The sequence below is a fragment of the Manacus candei genome, unplaced genomic scaffold, assembly GCF_025592945.1.
Source record: "Manacus candei isolate 608988 ecotype Guabito, Panama unplaced genomic scaffold, ASM2559294v1 h1tg000022l, whole genome shotgun sequence".
NCBI lineage: Eukaryota > Metazoa > Chordata > Aves > Passeriformes > Pipridae > Manacus > Manacus candei.
In genome coordinates this window covers 5,565,678-5,584,784 of record NW_026138070.1, presented here as the reverse complement: position 1 = coordinate 5,584,784, position 19,107 = coordinate 5,565,678, and the positions used below count along the sequence as shown (strand labels likewise).

The 19,107-nt window shown below is 40.4% G+C and overlaps 1 protein-coding gene across 5 annotated transcripts; it reads right to left on the bottom strand.

The window, feature by feature from the left end:
* Nucleotides 1–350: 350 nt before the first annotated feature.
* Nucleotides 351–16,558, bottom strand: CUNH1orf159 (chromosome unknown C1orf159 homolog). Of its 5 annotated transcripts, none has more exons than XM_051786435.1 (12): nt 16,459–16,558; nt 15,395–15,502; nt 15,108–15,222; nt 10,555–10,711; nt 10,317–10,407; nt 8,920–8,995; nt 7,118–7,222; nt 6,182–6,247; nt 5,313–5,447; nt 4,526–4,551; nt 4,149–4,179; nt 351–2,926 (listed from the first exon to the last, which is right to left on the bottom strand). In XM_051786435.1, exons 5-12 carry the CDS (start codon nt 10,386–10,388, stop codon nt 2,829–2,831), a joined length of 609 nt encoding a protein of 202 aa, XP_051642395.1. In that variant the 5' UTR covers nt 10,389–10,407; nt 10,555–10,711; nt 15,108–15,222; nt 15,395–15,502; nt 16,459–16,558; the 3' UTR covers nt 351–2,828. The 5 variants fall into 5 exon arrangements, with proteins under 5 accessions (XP_051642395.1, XP_051642396.1, XP_051642394.1 ...); XM_051786436.1 differs by having other exon boundaries at nt 15,373–15,502; nt 16,447–16,550; XM_051786434.1 differs by having other exon boundaries at nt 16,447–16,550.
* Between the last annotated feature and the right edge of the window lie 2,549 nt (nt 16,559–19,107).

Sequence of the window (19,107 nt, the reverse complement as noted above, 5' to 3'; positions counted from 1 at the left end):
TCTCTGAAGGAGACTGAGGAAAACCCATACTCACGTGAAAACTGTCATTTACCAAAGGTAAAGTTGAGTTCCTACAGGTAAGGCCATCACAGGTGGCTTTTTGAGGGTTTTAAGGTGTGAAAAGACAATTTCTCCAAACACAGCCTGACCATCCCTCTGTAAAACTGGGCAGGAACAGTCACCAAACTGTTTCCTTGTTTATTTTAGCTTCAGTTCTGGTGGAAGTAACAAGCCAGATGAGCTGCAACCACAATCTGCTTTGGGTGCTAATGTTGCTCCCTTCATTCTGTGCTTAAAAAGGAAACACATGAATGAGCTCCACAGCCATTAAAATAATATTTAAAAAAAAAAAAAGCTCAAATATGTTTATTTTGGCACACAGTTAAAAATATACAAATACATTAAATATCAGGGATCATTAAAGCCAATGTTTTAAAACACATCTGGGTGTGCATTATTATTTTCCAGGGAGATGGGGAACCAAACCACCACGTTATATATTTAATTTGACAGTGCAAACAAACTGTTTGGAGCAGGAATTCACTGGGTTAGGCAGCAACAACAACAGCTGAACAGTTCCTGAAACACAGAAAACTGTACAAATCTCTGCTGGAGTTAAAAGTCCTGGGGTAAGAGAGGTGTTGTCACTGAGAAAAACAGAATGAGAGCTTTAGACACTCGACATGAAACCAAGTTACAACGTGCACTCGAGGAGAAAGAGGGTTCAGACACTCCAGTGACCTGATCCTTCAATAATTTCTGGGTAAAAAGAATATATCAGCAACCAAGCAACACAAGAAAGCACTGCCACGGACAGGTTCACAAGCACAAATTCCCTGCTTCCAAAGGTGCATTTCTTGGCATTATTTGCATAGTTACTCCTTTTCCCAAGCAATTAGGAAAAAATTCAGCAACTAAGTTCAGGGAAAAGCTCTGTGACCTCTAAGACATGATTTCTGCCTGTGGGAAAATCTCAGCAGCACGAAGACAAAAAGACATTGAAATGACAGAGACAAAAGTGCCACCTCCTGAACCTCTGGAACTTGGGAGCATCCCAAATAAAAATGTATAAAGCACCTTTCCCATGGAAAGCTGACGGCTCTCAAAATGCCATTACCTGTCCAGTAGGCCAATAATTTTATTTATCATCATCATCATCAAAAGACAATGTGAAGTTTCAGGCTTTTTTTGTTTGTTTTTGGCACAGGAACCTCTTAATGATTTTTTTTTTTTTTTTTTAATCCCTGTAGATTTTACAAGGATCTCCTTACCTGTGAGGGGAAGATACAAAAGCACTGAAACTTCCAGAAAATGGGTCTATTCCATAAGATAAATTTATCTGCTCCCACCTCAGTTCTCCTCTTGGAAGAAGGTTTTAAACCCCAGAGAAGAGGGAACGTGGATCACAAGTTCTGGGCTCTCCATATGGGTGACACGTCAGATCAAGGCAATTTTGTTCTCCTTTTCCCAAAAAAAGAGAACCAACTGTTCCAGTTCCCATTCCTGCCAGGGGATGCTGAGGAAGAGCTTCCAAAGGATTTATTTTAGGAGCACAGAGCCAGAATGGAGTGGCAGCTCCACCAAAAGAGGCAACAGCAACACAGGTAGGTGGGGAGGCACAGGCTGCATAGATAGAACTCACAGAAGGTGACAGTGACACTTCCACCACTTCAGCAACCTCTTTTTATCCCCCTCATTTCCCAGTCACCCACTCTCCTGCCCGTCCCAGTATGCCCAGGATGTGTTCACATGGTAACAGTCACCCCTGCCAGGAAAAGAACTTGGGAAGGAGAAGCCAGGCAGGGAAAAAAAGTGATTTTACAGCTCCTTTAATTCCCTGCAGGAGCGACTCCTCAGGCACATGGAGAGGGCAGGAACAAATCCAGAGTGGGAAAGGGGGTGTTTAGGCTGGTGTTGGAACAAGGAAATCCCCACTGAGCTCTGTCCTAAGGTGCTGGCCTGAACATTTCAGGTGTGTTAGTGAAGGGCTCGACCAAAGAAACCCCTTTATTGCATTGGCAGAAGTTCCCCTAACCTCTCCAGCTCATCCCAACCCTCACTGACAACTGTCCTGCAGGAATTTTGGGCTCCCAGGTTGTCCCAGCAGGGACAGACTTTGCAGCCTCTCGTTTACAAACCCCCAGCAAACAGCACTGAGCTGAAATCAGCTGAGAAAACTTCCCCCCCCCAAAATTCCCACCCTTGGGATTGGGCCCATATTGACCATGGCCTTCCAAGGCACCAGGAGCAGCAGGATCAGGAGGGTGGCTCCACAGTCACAGTTAAACTCAGGCTCAGCTGTGGCAGAAGATGCTCCACAGGCACCATTTTTTTTGCTTCCAAAGGATTCTGCATGTTAATTATTGTTATATTGTTAAAGGAGTGGCACTTAAGTGTTCCCATCTACAAGTGGCTCCCTTCCTCAAATCCACAGCCTTGAGTAATCCCAGGATTTTGGGTTGGCCTGCAGCACTGAGCCAGCCAGCCCTGGGGACACAGGGACACGTCACAACACAGGGAGAAGAACTTGCCAGAACAGAGAGAGTGTTCCAAAGAAAGGCAGAGTCTTTAAAGGTTTCAAACACAGCACCTGCAGGAGAGAAAGGAGCCCACAGAGCTGGAATAGTGCATTGCAAAGGAGTTCCTGGAACTGGGTGTCACCTCCAGCAGCTCATCCCCGGGAGGACGTTTGGCACAAACCCTCGGACACGGGAATTTGGTTTCTGCTCGGGGTCAGCTGCTTGCAACGTTTTCCTGGCACTTCAGTGGGTTCAGAAAAAGGTTCTTTGACACCACAAATGGTTAAGGTCCTCTGTCAGGAGGGAAGGTTAGACATTGCTGACCCTGGTTTCAGAGGAGGAGATGATGGCAGCAGACGTGGAGGTGACCAGGGACCGTTCCCGGCGGACGTATCGCGGCTTCCGAACTGAAAGGCACAGAAACATCGTCAGCACCTGCTCAGGAACGTGCCTTTATCCCTAATTTCCTCATGGAAAGGGTGGTCAGGCACTGGAAGGGGCTGCCCAGGGAGGTTTGGAGTCCCAATCCCTGGAGGTGCCCCAGGAAGGACTGGATGTGGCACTCAGTGCTCCGGGCTGGGGGACAAGGTGGGCATCGGGCACAGGGTGGGCTCTGATCTTGGAGCTCTTTTCCAGCCTCAGTGATCCTGTGAATTCCTAATTCCTCAGTGATCAAAGTAATTCTGGACTTCAAAAAACCCCCAACAAAACCAGACCACAAAAAAACCCCTACACAGAGTTGTCACAGCAAAAGCCCACAAATCAACTTTTTAAATGAGCTCCCAGTGGCCCAGAAAACCAGATGCTCAGGATAAACTGGCACTCCTATTATTTTATTATTCCTATTATTTTAAGTGTTTACAGTACATGGAGCTCTCCATTTTCAGCCCTAAAACTCCCTGACAACTGGACTTCCTCAGATGGATAAATTAAAGGCAAAGAAGCCAAGACTTTCCAGAAGCAGCACTGTCAGTTTAACAACCAGCCCGAGCCTGGAACACATCTCAAAACATCTAAAAGTTAAAGAACTACATTAAAAAAAAATTCAATTTTAATCATACCATCTTGATTAGAGGATATCTTCCCTGAGAAATTAATTTCTGCAGGTATTAAACATCACACCTTGCCCAAAAGAGCCCAAAATACCAAAAAAAACCCCAAAATAGAGTGTTCCAAGCAGTCTGTGTAAAGCTGTTTTTCAAGAAGCTGAGAAATTTTCAAACCAGCAAGGCTGAAAATGAGCCAACCTGGCATTGTCAGGAGGAATCTAATCCTGAAAATAAACCCCAGACTGAATAATTTACTTATGAAAAAATACTGCATTTCCTTGTAAGACTCCTCTCTGTGAGGACAGAGGAGTGGAAGATCTATTTTAGGAGCTGTCACAGATCTATTTTCACATCAAGTGCTCCATCACTCCTGGTGCCTGAGTTAATTAAAGCAATCAATCCCATCCAAAAAGGCCTCACTGGACAGATCTCATTGGATTTCTGTCCCCAGCACAGATTCCACCAGTTGTAAAGCAGCTTTATCAATGGTTATTTTGATATATTGTGGGTATTCTCAGCATTCCCACTCGGAGGAGAGAAGTTTCCCTGCTTTTTAGCATCCCAGGCAGCAGTTCCTCACCTGAAGAAGCTGGGGGAGGTATCATGGATGCCTGCAGAGAACAGAATCATCATGTCAAACAAAGCACCTTTTCACAGTCTTTCATTCAAAAAAAAACCCCAAAAAAACCCCACAGCAACATTTCAGGGTTTCAATAGTATTTACTGGGTAGGGTTTTTCTTGGGGAAAAAAAAATCACTCAGTAGAAGCCAGAAATCCAGATGGTTTGTATTCATTTTCACCTCAGTTTGGACAAATAACCCCCAAAACATCTTTTCTATTTATTTCAGTCTCGCCCATCAGATTAAGGAGCTCGTTAACGAGCTGTTAAAATTTAAATTATTGTGTGGTTGATGCTTTATTTGCTTGTTCCTGTTGGAAGAAGAGAATTTACTTACTGTTTCACTAGGCTGGAGAACAGATGCTAAAAGAGAGAGAAAGAGAGAGATTAACCCTCATTAATCTAAAAGGCTGGAACTGTTGTTTTTCCAAAAATACACTCATGCATGGAATAGTTTTATGGCTAAAAAAAAAAACAGAGTTTTGTCACAAAGCAGAGCAGGACAGTCAGAAAATCCATTAGGGGAACACATTGGGTGTAGGACTCTCTTCAAGATTTGAGATAAAGGGTTGTAAAGTCTTCAAGAGGGACTTATTTTGCTTTCAGAGGAAGAAACCTCAGCAGCTTCTTTGACAGGGAAAAAATGTCACTTGGAGCCAGGAAAAAATAAAAGGACAAATAAAAATGTGAACCCCTTTAGCCAGAGGGGTGATAATCATCCTCCAGACAGAAGGGAAGCTGAGAATCAGCCAGGGGAATGTTTGTTAAGGTTTTCCCCCCCTCAAAGAAGGACATTAAGGCTTTATCCTGCTGGATCAGGGGGAATTATCAGCCCAAAAGAGGGAAGTCAGACCACAGGCACTGCAGCATCAGAGGTCTGGTGTCCTGCCAGCTTAGAAATGTCATAAACCAGCTCCTGAGCCCCTAAAAACTGAAGGAGAACCTGGTGCTGACTAAATTTCCTTGAAAAAGCAACTCAAGAGATCTCAATCCTTCAAGGATATTCTGGGTTCTTGATCAGTTCAGACTCAGAGAGCCACTGGAGTGAAATTTGATATCAAATGATAGCACATTCAATCAAGCAAAGTTCATTTAGGGATTTAATAGACAATGGACAATCTTACCTTTGTTCCTTCTGTAGAAAATGTTGGGAAGTTTATTGGCACGTTTGAGGTAGAAGAAAGAAGCAACAGAGAGAATCAGGAACAAACTGATGAAAAATGTCCCTAAGATGAGGGAAGCTGCCACTTCTGGGCCCCCTGTGCAAAAAAACCCACATTATAGAGAAAACACCGTTATTCATCAGAAATCCCTTCTAATAAAAGGGTTAAACAACAGATAAAAGACTAACTTCCTGATACTCATTCACTGCTTGAGAAGTCCACGTTCTGAAGGGCAATAAATGCCTCAAATTGAGAATATAGACACGAAAAGATGAATTAGGAAGGGATCAGCAGCTCCCCTGTTCACCAGGGCTGTTGAGCTTTGCCTTCTGGGAAATACTGAACCAATTCTAACACTTAAATCACTTTATCCAGTCTCTTGCTGCTGAAATATTCTCAATTTGTGTCCTTCTTACCAGTGTCCAAGTGTTTTTAGGAGCTTAAACTGTGATAAAACCAACCAAGAGAAAGGCTCAGCGAGATGTAGGAGGTGTCACATGTTGCCTCACCCCTAAAAACCCAAAATCTTGCAGCATAAACGTTCAAAACTCAGTTTTTTGGTTTCATAAACCAGCTCAAGCTGCACCAGAAAATCCCTTGTAGACCCCAAGGTGAAAGAATCATTCAGCAAAAGAATTACCTTAAAATTCAACTCAGATTTATCAGAATCTTTAGAAAAGATTCTTGTTGAGAATAAGGCAGGAAAGGTTAAAAAAATTCTACTCCACTTAGAATAAACCTTGTTCAAGGAATAAAAGCTAATAATGAAATAAAACCTGTTTTTACAACTTACTGGTACATGGGGAATAATCACAAAATCATTTACTCACCTACGCTCTGTAGGAAAGGAGTTACAGTGCTTATGTTCATTTGGAAATTCATCCCTCTGCTCCCAGCTGCAATTAAAAAAGAATGTTTTTAAAGGCAAACACAAAAACTACAGATGTGCTGAAAACCTTAGTAAAAGACTATTAACTGCTCAGGAATTATTTGAGGTTATATATGTATAATATTGGAAATACAATTTGAGGTTGTACAGGAATCCTGATTGAATTTCACTTTGTATATATCACTTCTGAATTCTTTTTGGAAAAAAAGTAAACAAACATCATCAAAATCTGTCAAATAATAAAAAAGAAAAGAATTCACTGCTGCATTTCCCAAGAACTCAAACCAAGTTTCTGAGCTCCTTTCATTAAACTTATTGACAAGGAATTGGATGGTTCTCACCTCTCCAACAAAGCTCAGACACAAAATGAAATCCAGGCTCCTTAATATAGATTTTTTTTTTCAAAGAACTCAAGCACAGTCTGAGTTGTTTTGTGCTCTGGAGAGAAATGCTGGCAAACACCCCCAGCAAATGCCTTTTTCTTGTAGTGTAGATGAAAGTTGCCCCCAAATTCAACATTCACTGGGTGTCTGCCACTGATCCTGCTTAGAGAGTTTAATCATTTCACTGTTCAGGACTGTTTCATTTCATCATTTTTATTTCATGCCACATTTGCTTTTGCACAGCAAGATTTGGAAGGTTTTTTTGCCCCCCTCATAGAACGATTCCACATCACTCTGCAGCTTCTTTACGCTGAATTTCCAAGTTCCTACAGGTTTTGTGGCGTGTTCAAAAGCTCAAAGTCACTTTGGGAAAGTTGGATAAAGGGAGGGGAATAAAAATCTGCAGGATTTGACTCTTGGAGAGTCTTTGCTGGGCCAAAGAAGAGATGTCAGGGCTAAAAAAAACCAGAATGAAGGGCTGATAAATGACTCACTAGTTCTGCACTCGGTCAGGTTGTAAACAGAGAAAACAGGCAGGGTTTCATTTTTGCATTTAATGCAGCTGCTGCTTCCATCCTCATTCCATCTCCTGTAACAACCTGCAGGGGAACAACAGGTACAGAGGCATGAAAACCACAAAAGCAACACTGGAGGCAAATTTTTTTCCCACTTTTTGGGTATTTCTTCCCCAAAAGAGGCAGAAATTCCCTCTTCTCTGCTGGTTACAGGCATCTCCTGCTTCCTAATCTGTCACAATTATTTGCATTATTCATTTAATTTCATTTCTGTTGGATTGTTTTCATTTCAAAGCCTTTATTCCAGAAAAAAAGGGGGGGAAAAGGAGGGAGAGTTACAAGCAAACAGCTTCCAAAAGGTAATTCCAACCCCACTCCATTCCCTGCTTCCCATGGTGGAGTTTGCAGCAAGATGGGAAATGCCTAAAAAATTATAAGTAACACTTAAGAATACTAAAAAAAAAAGAGTCATTTTACTTTTTAGAGGTCACAGAAACAAAATTTAATGATATTTTTAATATATATAATATTGGAAATACAATAGGCAGGGACAACATGCCAAGAACCAGAAAGGGTGGGGAAAATGCTGGAAGTTAAAATCCAAATCCTGCCCTAATAAAGTTTTTTTTAATTCCTGTTGCTGGTTAAAAATCCAGTTCTGGAAGAGCCTTGAGCCAAAAATTGGTATCAATTATCCCCATAAGGCAAAACCATTGGTAAGGTGCTGATTCCAAACCATTTTCCTTCGAGGTTTGATGCCCCAAAAATCATAAATTACAGCTGATATTTCATCTGAACACAAGGGAAAGGCAAAGACTTTCTGGAGCAAAAACTTTGATGTGACACCAAAGGTATTGGGAGATTCTCAGATTACAGGAAGATTTAAGAGAATGCCACAATTTGGAGGCAATTGTTTATACCATAGCTAATGACACCTGTTTCTAAGATCATTTAGAAGCAGAAATTAATGTATTAAATGAAGCAACTGTTAGAGGAGTTAATAAAGTTTGGCTTAAAACACCCAAAGAACCATCACAGGGTGGATCCCAATTTTAAAGTCACTAATTCTCTTGTCCCTGTGGGCTCTGGAGCCATTTTTCCTGCTTTTATTCCCAGATTTGAAATAAAATGGCATTAAAAAAGGACCACCTTTCACTGACAAAAGAAGATTTTAACTCCATTTAGGAGAAAACAACTTCAGGCACAGGGCAGGAGGAAGAATGAGGCTTTTTGTGTCAACAAAACCATTGAAATGGTTCTTAAGGCTGCCTTAAATACACATTACAGCATTTTTGGCTTTTTATGCTGATTATATGGGCTTTTAGGGCTTTCAAGCATTTCCAGCAGCTCTTACATAATCCAAGTGCACATTAAATAAATAAAAAGAAATAAAGAATAACCTCATCAATAATATTTTATTCCCTTTTAGCCATGAAAGGACAATATTTGTGAGTCATGAGCAGCATTAGCTCGTGTGTGTTAGAGGAAGAAAGACTTTGATGTGTGCATGCATTCATTATTTTGTTTTTACTCCCCAATTAATCAGGTACTTTGGTGTTAATTTAAAAAAAAAAAAATTAAAAACCTGGGAATTTTTTATCCCTGGAAGTGCCCAAGGCCAAGTTGGAACAACTTGGGATGGTGGAAGGTGTCCCTGCTCGTGGGACTGGATGAGTTTTAAGGTCTTTTCCCACTCAAACCAGGGGAATAATAAAATAATAAAAATAATAAAATAATAAAATCATGATTCCATGATTTTATTAAGCAACAACAACTTATACCTGGACTGCACTGGTTGGTTGCTGGACAGGAGCTGTTGGAATCCAACACATCCACACAACATTCTGGTTCTGACACCTGAGAAAAGAAATCACAGGGTGTTTCCCACCTTTATTAAAAGGCTTCATCAACAATAATGAATTCATTATCTCCAGGGGACAGAGAGGAACAAGCAGCAACTCAGTTAAAATTTAAGTTTTTCTTTCTGCAGGAAGCAGTTTTTCAAGGAGAGAACCCACTGGAAGCTGCTCCTTAATAACACTGAAATAAAGCACACTGTGCTTGTGACGTTGGGAAAAGCCCCCAAAAACTGCTTTAGAAATATAATTGATAAAATCATCAGTGAAGGAGAGTTCAGAGGGGGAGTTCTGCTTCCCACAGCTCCACAAACAGGGAAAAACTGTTGGCAAAATGACTGGCAAAGCCCAGTTTTCACTGAATATTCCAAGTGGTGACAACACCTCAGAGCAACCCAGCACAACTGCAGGAGCTTCTTCCTTCAATATTTAATATAAAAGAAAAACTGCACGTACCCTGCAGGCATGGAGCTTATTTTTATTTGTTTATATAAAAGCCAGCTTCCAAGTTATTTACAAATTACAGCAAGCTGGGACACAAAGCTCAGAGAGAAATGGTTGGTAGGAACACTGTGGTTCTTTTGATAGATATTAATAACATCTCCCAGAGCCTTGGGTTTAGCCACACTCTGAACCTGCACAAAAAGCCACTAAACTTCCAAATCAGTCTTAAAAAAGTCAAAAGTAACGAGAGCTGCCCTAAATTCAGCCACAAAAGTGACTTAAATATAACTAATATACAACAGCAAATATTATTGTGCTTCTCAGCCAACACCATCAAGTGGGAAGGTGACAGAGATCAAAGTTCTCAGATCAAACAGTTAAAAATTAAATTAGCAGGGTGATTCCACACTGGAAAAAAACAGATTTATAGATAAAATGCCTAAGACCAGTTTTCTTCAAAAGGTTTGTTGGTTGAACCCTCCTTCCAGCAGAATTTTATGCTTTTGTGACTTGAAGCTTCAGAGCTCCTCAGTCGTTTGCAAAGTTAACTTTTGGGTACCCGTGGTTTGGTTTATTATTTATTTGCAGTGTCAAGCAGTTTAAAAAGTGGTTTCTTTTTTTTTTTTGATCACCAGGGTGTTTTTTGGGAGGTTTTAGCAGTTGCATCCCTACATGCACATGAGTCAGGGAGAATTCCCTGCTTTAAAAGGCAACCAGAGCAAACCGAGCCACTGGAAAAGTGTCACTTAATGCTCATTTTAGAGCAGTACAGGTAATTTCTGCTGAATTAAACAGCTTCCTAGAAACTGCAGCAGGAGAGGAAAATAATCCTTCTGGTTTTAGAGCACCTGGGAAGACAAAACCCACCAAGCACCTACCGAGTTTTGGGTGGATTTGCTGGCAACTTCTGCCACCAGCCGTGTTAGGAGAAGGACATATGGCACCTCCATGCCCAGGAAAGACACAGGTCTAAATAAAACCAGGGAAAAATGATTTATTAAAGACACAAAAGTTATGCTTTGCCCTTGTTAAGGAACTTTTGCCCATGCACATCCCTTTTATTGGAGGCAAATTTAAATCAAACACAAGGTTGGGAGGGGAGGAAGAAGGACTTACCTGGGTTTGGGATTTGCTTTTGAGACATTCAGAATTTCCCCTCCAGCTGCAGAAGGGCAGGTTTCTGGCTGTGGCAGAGCTGGGGTTGCTAAGAAACAAGGAGCCTTATCAGCCTGTTCCAAACTGGGCCATGCAGAGACGATTCCACACCCAGGATCTGAAAAAAAAAACAAAAAAACAAAAAAAAAATCGATGGGATTGCAAGGAACAGTTCCTGCCTGGCACCACCAGTGATAACCCCCAGTCAGGGGCTCCACGTGGACTGGGATGGACTGGGAGCAGCACAGGGCACCCAGGAGAGGCAGCACTGCACTTCATTTCTCTCCCCTGGCAACATTAATGAGCTCTGAAGCGTTAATGAAGTTAATAAATTGCATTTCTGAGCTGCCTGAGAAACGACCTTCTGGAGTTTAAACAGAATATTTTGGTCAGTCTGCACCAAGCTTTGGGTTTTTTCCTCCTCAAACTGCCACGTGGCTCCACCCAGGTCCGTGTTTCTGGCATTAAATGTTTGGTTACAATAAATAAACGTGTAAACAAAGAAATGTAAAGTACAAATAAATCAATAAAGGACTGTTGGGTTGAAAATCAAAGGTGCCACATCACGTTTGATCTGCAGGGTGAGCCCCACCCTGTGTCAATACATAAATCTGCCTGTCCTCTGCTCCATACAATGCTGGGCTCAGAAACCTGGATTTAGGAAAAAGTCTTTCTTATTTAAGATAAAAACCAGCAGCCTGGATTTAGGAAAAAGAGTCTTTCTTATTTGAGATAAAAGCCAGCAGCCTGGATTTAGGAAAAATCATCTTCCTCCTTAGAAATCAAACCTGGGGACAGAGAAGAACCTCAAACCAGAGCAAAGTGAGAATAAAAAAAAAGCCTCCAACTGTCAGGGAAAACTCCTCTAGTGACTCGTTTCACCAACTGAAATTTGTTACTATTTTTGTTCAATACAAACCCACTGGTTGTGTTTGAAATTCCTGTATCATGACCCTTGGCAAGTTGGGTTTTTTTTTTTCTGAAGAACAAAAATCACTCAGCAGTTCCTATGATTAATTTCCAGATGGTTTTTTGTTGTTTTTTTTTTTCCCTTAAATCACTTACAAAGAGCTTCAAACTTCAAAATAAGATTAGTTCAGCTTGTTGGGAAAATTTATTATTATCCCCTGGTATCAGTGAAAGCTCCAAGATCAAGGGCTGAAAATCCTGAAAACCACATTCCAGCCTTGCTGCTCCAACTAATTCCTAAATTTGGGCAGAGCAGGAAAACCTTGCACTGTCCTGAGCCTTCCAACTGAAGCAAAAATAATATTAATTATGTTCTGGTCGTTATTATTTAATAGTAAGGGTTTGTCTTCTCATCAGGTTTCTACAATTTCCCTTCAGAAATGAGCTCCTGGCCAAGAATTCCTCCTGGGAAAAACCAGCTGGAAGTTGGGAAAGGTATTTGCTGATCAAGGTTTTCATTGATTTGGGTGCTTTGCAGAGATTTTTGCCAACCCCTGATTATTATAACAGCTGCAAACACTAAGTTTATTTAAACAATAAAGCCCTTCTTACCTAGAAAGAGAATTTCCATGACCAAGGGGAATGGTAAATGATAAAAGATTTGTGAAAAGAGCCACTTTGAAGTGCCAAATCCTGCTTTTTGGGGATGCAGCCCCCCAGCACGAGCTCAGTATTGGCTGTATTTCCATACCTGGAATAACCCAGGACACCAAGCACATTATATTCATATATAATATATAATATTATAAATATATAATATATATTTATAGTTATATATTATAAATATATAATATTATCTATTACATATTTATATATAATATACATTTAATATATTAAATATATATTATAGAAATAATATATAGAAATACATTCATTTTATTATATATTATATATAATAATATATAATATAAATAATGTATATTAAAATATATATTATATATATTATTCCTCTAGTTAGATATTATTATATATTATTATTCTAGTTTTCTATTATAGTAATAAAAATATATATTATTATTAGGCTGCTCATTTTTCCTGGCTGATCGAGAATCCACCAGGATGTGAAGAACTAATTCTGGGGCTTGAATAGAAATATTATATAAATTTATAGGAATATATAAAAGATAAATATATAAAATAAAAAAAATCTATAAATATAAATGTATAAAATATAAATATATATATAAATATATAAATATAAATGTTGGGGCATTGATGGGCAGACTTTGGTTCCCAAACCCAACCCAGAACATCTGCCCTGCAGCTGTTCCAGCACAAATGGGTCACGGGATCAATCTGCCCTCAAATCATCAGCCAATATTTTTTATTTCCAGGAGAGAGAGACACAGTATCTGAGCTTAATATGGATCCACACAGGGTTTGTTTGGCTGGGAAAGGAAAGCTGAGCTGAATAAACTGTTTGAAAGCTCCTAAACCTGAGATTAAAAATGTTATATTGACTCCATTTATATTTTATATATTTATATTTATATACATTTATATACATTTATATTTGATATATTTATATTTATATATATTTATATATTTATATTTGAAATATTTATATTTTATATTTTTATATTTATTTATATTTATATATTTATATTTATATATTTATATATTTACATTTGATATATTTATATTTATATATTTACATATTTATATTTTATATATTTACATATATTTATATTTGATATATTTATACAATATTTATATTTGATATATTTATATAATATTTATATTTTATATATTTATATAATATTTATATTCAAGCCCCAGAATTAGTTCTTCACATCCTGGTTCCACATCCTGGTGGATTCTCAATCAGCCAGGAAAAATGAGCAGCCTAATAATAATATATATTTTTATTACTATAATATAAAACTAGAATAATAATATTTCATAATACCTAACTAGATTAATAATATATATTTTTTATATATATTATTTATATTATTATATATAATATATAATAAAATGAATGTATTTCTATATATTATTTCTATAATATATATTTAATATATTAAATATATAATACTGTATATAAATAGATAATATTTATACTATATAGCTATACAATATATATTATATATTTATAATATTATATATTAGATATGTTTAATGTATTAAATATATTATATATTTAATATATTATATATTAATATATTATATATTGACATATTATATATTAAATATATAAATATATATTGTATATAAAATAATATTAATAATAATAGTATATATAACTCTCTCTGAATGAGGCAGAAATTCAAGCCATGAATGTCACATTAAATATCTACTTTTTTTTTTTTTGAGGATAATTCCCAGGGAAAAATATCAGACTTCAGCATCTCTATTCTTTAAATGCAACAACATAAAAACCATTATATAAGAGAGTTCCTAAAACCACAGCTCTTGGAAAGAGCTCGTGACCTCCAAGTCAGGGAATAAATCGAGGGCAGAATTCCAAGCCAGCAACTTCCAGCAGGGATTTGTGCAGTTCATTGGCCTCACTGTTCAGAACCATGGGAAGAACACGACTCTTTTCCTGCTTTCCAGCCCCAATCCAACATAAGTGTCGATATTTTAGAGCCTGATTTTAAATTTAGAAGGCAAAAAAAGCCCTAAAGCCTTCCAAGATATTCAATATACGGGGACAGTGGCTGAGAGGAGCTGAAGGCTCAGCTTTGAAATGAAGGATGAGAGCAGGTTGGGAGTAAAAACTGGGAAAAAATTCCTTATTGTGAGGGTGGGGAGGACCTGGCACAGAGAAACTGTGGCTGCCCCATCCCTGGAAGTGTCCAAGGCCAGGCTGGAAGTGGCTGGAAAAGTGTGGGATGGGCTGAGCTTTCAGGTCCCTCCCGACCCAAACCGTGCCACCATTCCACCATCCGTGAATTCTCTCGGGAATCAAACCCCCACAGCAGAGCTCTTTAGCATAAAACACATTTCTCTTTGGCAGGGCTTTCCCTCTGGATTGTGGGAGAAGGGATAATGGGAAGTGTTTGTGTGTCGGGAGCCAACGCAGACGCCTCGATGGAAACGAGGATTTCACACCCCAGGTTTCCCAGCTGAACCAAACCTCAAATCACTGTCAGCTCCACAACACACACACCCCCCAGTGAAACACAGAACTGAGGGAATTCTTCCTCTGGCTGCTTTTAAAAAGGAACACAAACAATTCATCTACACCAAGCACTGGAAGACTTTTTCCTCCCACTCCTTTAATTTATCTCTTTTGCAGTTTCTGTGTATCCATGATTTCTGCTGTATTAGCAGGATCTTTCTTGCTTCAGGTGTTGCTGGAGATTTTTTAGTTATTATTTTGAGCAAGGGGATTCCTTCAGGTACCTGGGAAAAGGTGGCAACGAAAAGAAACTTCACCTGAATTTCGGGTGGTTTCATAATTCCCTCAGCTCAGCAGAGTTTGAAACTGTTCCACACTCAAAGCCTTCTTAATTCTGATGAGCCCTGAATTAATCCTGAGAGCAAGAAAGGTCACAATGCAGTCTCAGAGGGCTGTAAAAGTTTAAACTCTCACTTACCAGCTCACAGGTACACAGAAGTCCCTCTGCATCTTCCTCGGGGAACCCCAAACCCCCAAGGTTTGTGGTTTAGCTGCTAATTCCTCCCTGACACTGCAACTGTTTCCCAACAAACCTGCAGTGGCAGAACATCAGTCAGGGAACAGAACAATCTTTTATCAAGTTAAAGCACAAGGAGGACTCGTTTTTCCAGCTTCCTGAACGTGCCCCAGTGAAAAGAACCCCCATCCCCAGGATTATGCAACCAGCAATTAAACCCACACACCTCCTGCTCCAAGGGGATCTACCTTAAGCCAGGCTTTGCTGCAAAAGCTGTTTTTATTTCAGGGCACACCTGCCTTGGGCAAACACTCATTAACACCACCGTTTACTGCTGTTACAACAGTTGCTGCAGCCTGAAAAAACCCAGAGCAGGAACGAATATGCTACAGGGAAAGACTGGAAAAAGGGACATATCATAGAATGGTGGAATGGTTTTGGTGGGAAGGGAACTTCAAAGTCATTCAGTCCCACCCCCTGCCACGGGCAGGGACAGCTTCCACTATCCCAGGGTGTTCCTACCTGGCCTTGGACACTCCCAGGGATGGGGCAGCCACAGCTTCTCTGGGCAACCTGTGCCAGGGCCACCCTCTGAGTAAATAATTCCTTCCTAATATCCCACCTAACCCTACTCTGCCAGTGTGAAGCCGTTCCCCCTTGGGCTGGTGCTCCAGCCCCTGTCAATAGTCCCTTCTCCATGTTTTTTGCAGGCACTGGAAGGCCACAATTAGGTCATCCCAGAGCCTCCTCTTCTCCCAGTTGAACAACCCCAATGTTTGTATGGCCTGTTTAAGGGTTTGGGGGCTTTTTTACTCCAAAAGGGTGCAACAAAAATCAGTGTTATTGAGGCGTGTATTGGGTGGAAGTTTAGGAAAAAAAAAAAAAAAAAACAACAAAACGAAAAACCCCCAAAGAAACAAAACCAGTCACACCAAGTGCCCACAACCCCAAAAATCTCAGGTTGAGAAAAAAATCCTGTTAAAACTGACTTGGTTTATTAGGAAATAAAGTATCCAGAGTTTTAGCGGGTGATGAGAAGGAGGGGATTCGTTCCCAAACGCACCAGGAGCCAGCGAGGGGCGACTCTCCCCATCTTCACCCTCATCCCAAACCACCTCCGCCCTCCCCAGCCAGAGCATCGGGGTGGGGGCTTTTCCCCCCAGGAATTCGCCCCCTTCGGCAAACCCCATCCCACCCCGGCACCCTGCGAACAATGGGGCACCGCCCGGGGCTCTCCGCCCGCCCCGGGGGTCACCTCCCGTGCCCGCTCCCGCCTCCTCCTCTTCCTCCCCCTCCTCACCTGCAGTCTCACCTGAGCCCCCACCGCGGCAGCACCGCCGAGGTTCCCGTTCGTACCCCCCGCCCTCCGCCGGCGCCCTGCCCGCCGCTCCCGCTGCCCCCTGGGAGTTGTAGTCCTACGGCCGCCGCCCGTCGCCCCACTTCCCTTCAGGGCCCTCCGTCCTGAACTACGACTCCCAGAAGCCCCCGCGGCTCGCCCCACCTGTACCCCGCTCCCCGCAGGTAAATGCGCTCGCTCGGCCCTTCGCGCGGCGCCGCGGAGCATGATGGGAGAGCGAGTCCCGCGCCGCGGGCGGGACGCGGGGGCGGCGAGGCGCTGGACTACAACTCCCGGCGTGCCTTGCGAGGGCGCCGCCATTTTAGGCGTTGCTTGGCAACGCTGACGCGGCGGAAGGCAGGAGGTGGCGGGGCCTGTGAGCCCGCAAATCCTGAAAATCCAGGGAATCCCGGGAAAGGAGGGATCAGGCTGCCCAGATGTGGATGCCCTATCCCTGAAAGTGTTCAAGGCCAAGTCGGATGGAGCTCGGAGCAACCTGGTCCGGTGCAAGGTGTCCTTGCCTGTCACAGAGGGATGAAATGAAGTGGTCTTTAAAGTCCTTTCCAATCCAAACCATTCCATGATTTTATAAGGGAAGCCTTGAGAAAGACAGGAGCATCACCCTGCCTGTCACTTACTCAGCCCCCTCTCCCAGTTACCAACTGCTGCTGGAATTTTCCAGCAGAAAGGGCAGGAAAATTCCTGCAAATCTCTCAGCAAAACTAAGACTTGAAACAAAAGGCAACAACAAAGTTCCACTTCTGACCCAAAATCTTCCCTTTCACTCAAGCTTCCTCCTCTTGAAGAGGAGAATTAAAATTTGTTCCAAGTCTGAGGCATCAGTACATCTTGTGACGAGCTTAAAATAAAGATATCACAGACAATGCCCGACATCAGCTGGGGAAAGATCTCTGTTCTATAAAACGGGGCTTTTAAAAAAGATTTTGGCATATTTAAATTCTTTCAAAGTTTCTGGACCACATATAGAAATATTTTATCCAGGAAGGAAGAAACTGCAATAATAAGAATAAAAATACTCACCAGGATAATTCCTGTGCAGTTTTGCTGAGCATTTATATAACTGTGCAGATGAGCATGAAATGCAACTCTTCACAAATCTTCTACTGCAAAATAAAAGGTGTTTTACTGGGGTTCTTCTTTCTCAAAGCAGGTGAAATGTTTCAGAGAAGAACCCCAGAGAAAGACTGAGCGCTGTTTATTCTCAAGGCTGAGGAAATCAGCAGGAAATAACTTTTCCCTGGAGTTTGGATACAGAGTTTCTCCCCCGATTTTGGGATTCGTGCTATAATTCAATGCTTTAATTCAATTCACTCCTTTGCTCGAGAGAGATGAAAGTGGGTGGACAGACTTTGCTTTCTGCTCTTTGTGGCACCCACTGAACACAAAATGATAAATACACAGAGCAAAAAGTGCTGAAGCTGCAGGAGAATTATCATAATTGGGTTCATTTGCTGTTACCCGGAGCTGGGAGTTGCAGCATTTGCACATTAACAGAGCACTTAACGCAGTTCTGAAAAGCCTTTTGAATTCAGAGAGTTGCTGGGTGCAAAGACACATACACACAAATTACGCTGTGACAAAGTATTTGGAGTTAAAAAGCGCTGTTTCATCTCAATGCAAAATTCATCCTTATCTCTTCTCGGATTAAACCTCCTCCCTTTTATTCTGCTCACGAGCTGTAAAATCCTACGATGACTTCAGAGCCAGGAAAATACATTTATCTCCTCCTTTTCTCAGCTGTGCTTTGCTTTATTCCATAAATGTGTCGCTTGAAATTTGTTGTGCAGCTCCTTAAGATTTTTGGGATCTCTTCCCAACCCCATCCACATTCCACAAAACAGGACGGTGACAGCATGACTGGAATTTTTCTTGCCTGATGGATTCAGCCCCTTGAAGAGTTTGTGGTTTAAATCCTGTGGATAGTTTAGGGCTTGACACACAAATTTATGACATTTCCCATAACCAGTTACACTGTAAAACTCAACATCTTCCTCCCCAACACGGGCAGGACAAGATTTGCTACTTCCAAGTTTATGGATGAGGAAAGAAAGGGGAAAAATGGTGAGATTTGAATTTAGAGTCAACAAACATCTTAATTTAGGAGGCAACAAGTCCTGCACGTGGAGAGACAAAAATAGGATTTTTTTTAGTTGTTTTATATTTTAGGTGTTGGGTTTTTTTAAAGTCGTTTTATTTTTATTTTTTATATTTGTAAATTTTTCTATTCACAATATAAAAATTCTATTTATAATTTGATTATTCTGAATTATGTTTCTATAGAATTTATGTATATAAAATTCAGAATTGTATTATTCCGAACTATTATATTATTGTTATTCTATTATTATTAAATTATTATATATTATTATATCATTATATATTATATATTAATATATTATATATTAACATATTATATATTATATGTTATATATTATATATTATATATATAATTTTTATATATAATTTTTATATATTATATATTATTGTATTATATCTTATTAAATTATTTTATTATTAAAATATTGTATTATTATTATTTTCTTATTCTGACTTATTATATTTATAATTCAGAAGGCAGCAGTGCTGTGAGATAAAACTGCTGGG

Excerpts from the sequence above, each read along its gene's own strand:
- CUNH1orf159 (XM_051786435.1), bottom strand. The coding sequence starts at position 10,388 with ATGGAGGTGCCATATGTCCTTCTCCTAACACGGCTGGTGGCAGAAGTT. Across the intron at positions 8,996-10,316 it reads GCAAATCCACCCAAAACTCG|GTGTCAGAACCAGAATGTTG; the intron begins GTAGGTGCTTGG and ends TTCTTTTCTCAG. Across the intron at positions 2,927-4,148 it reads ACCTCCCCCAGCTTCTTCAG|TTCGGAAGCCGCGATACGTC; the intron begins GTGAGGAACTGC and ends TGTGCCTTTCAG.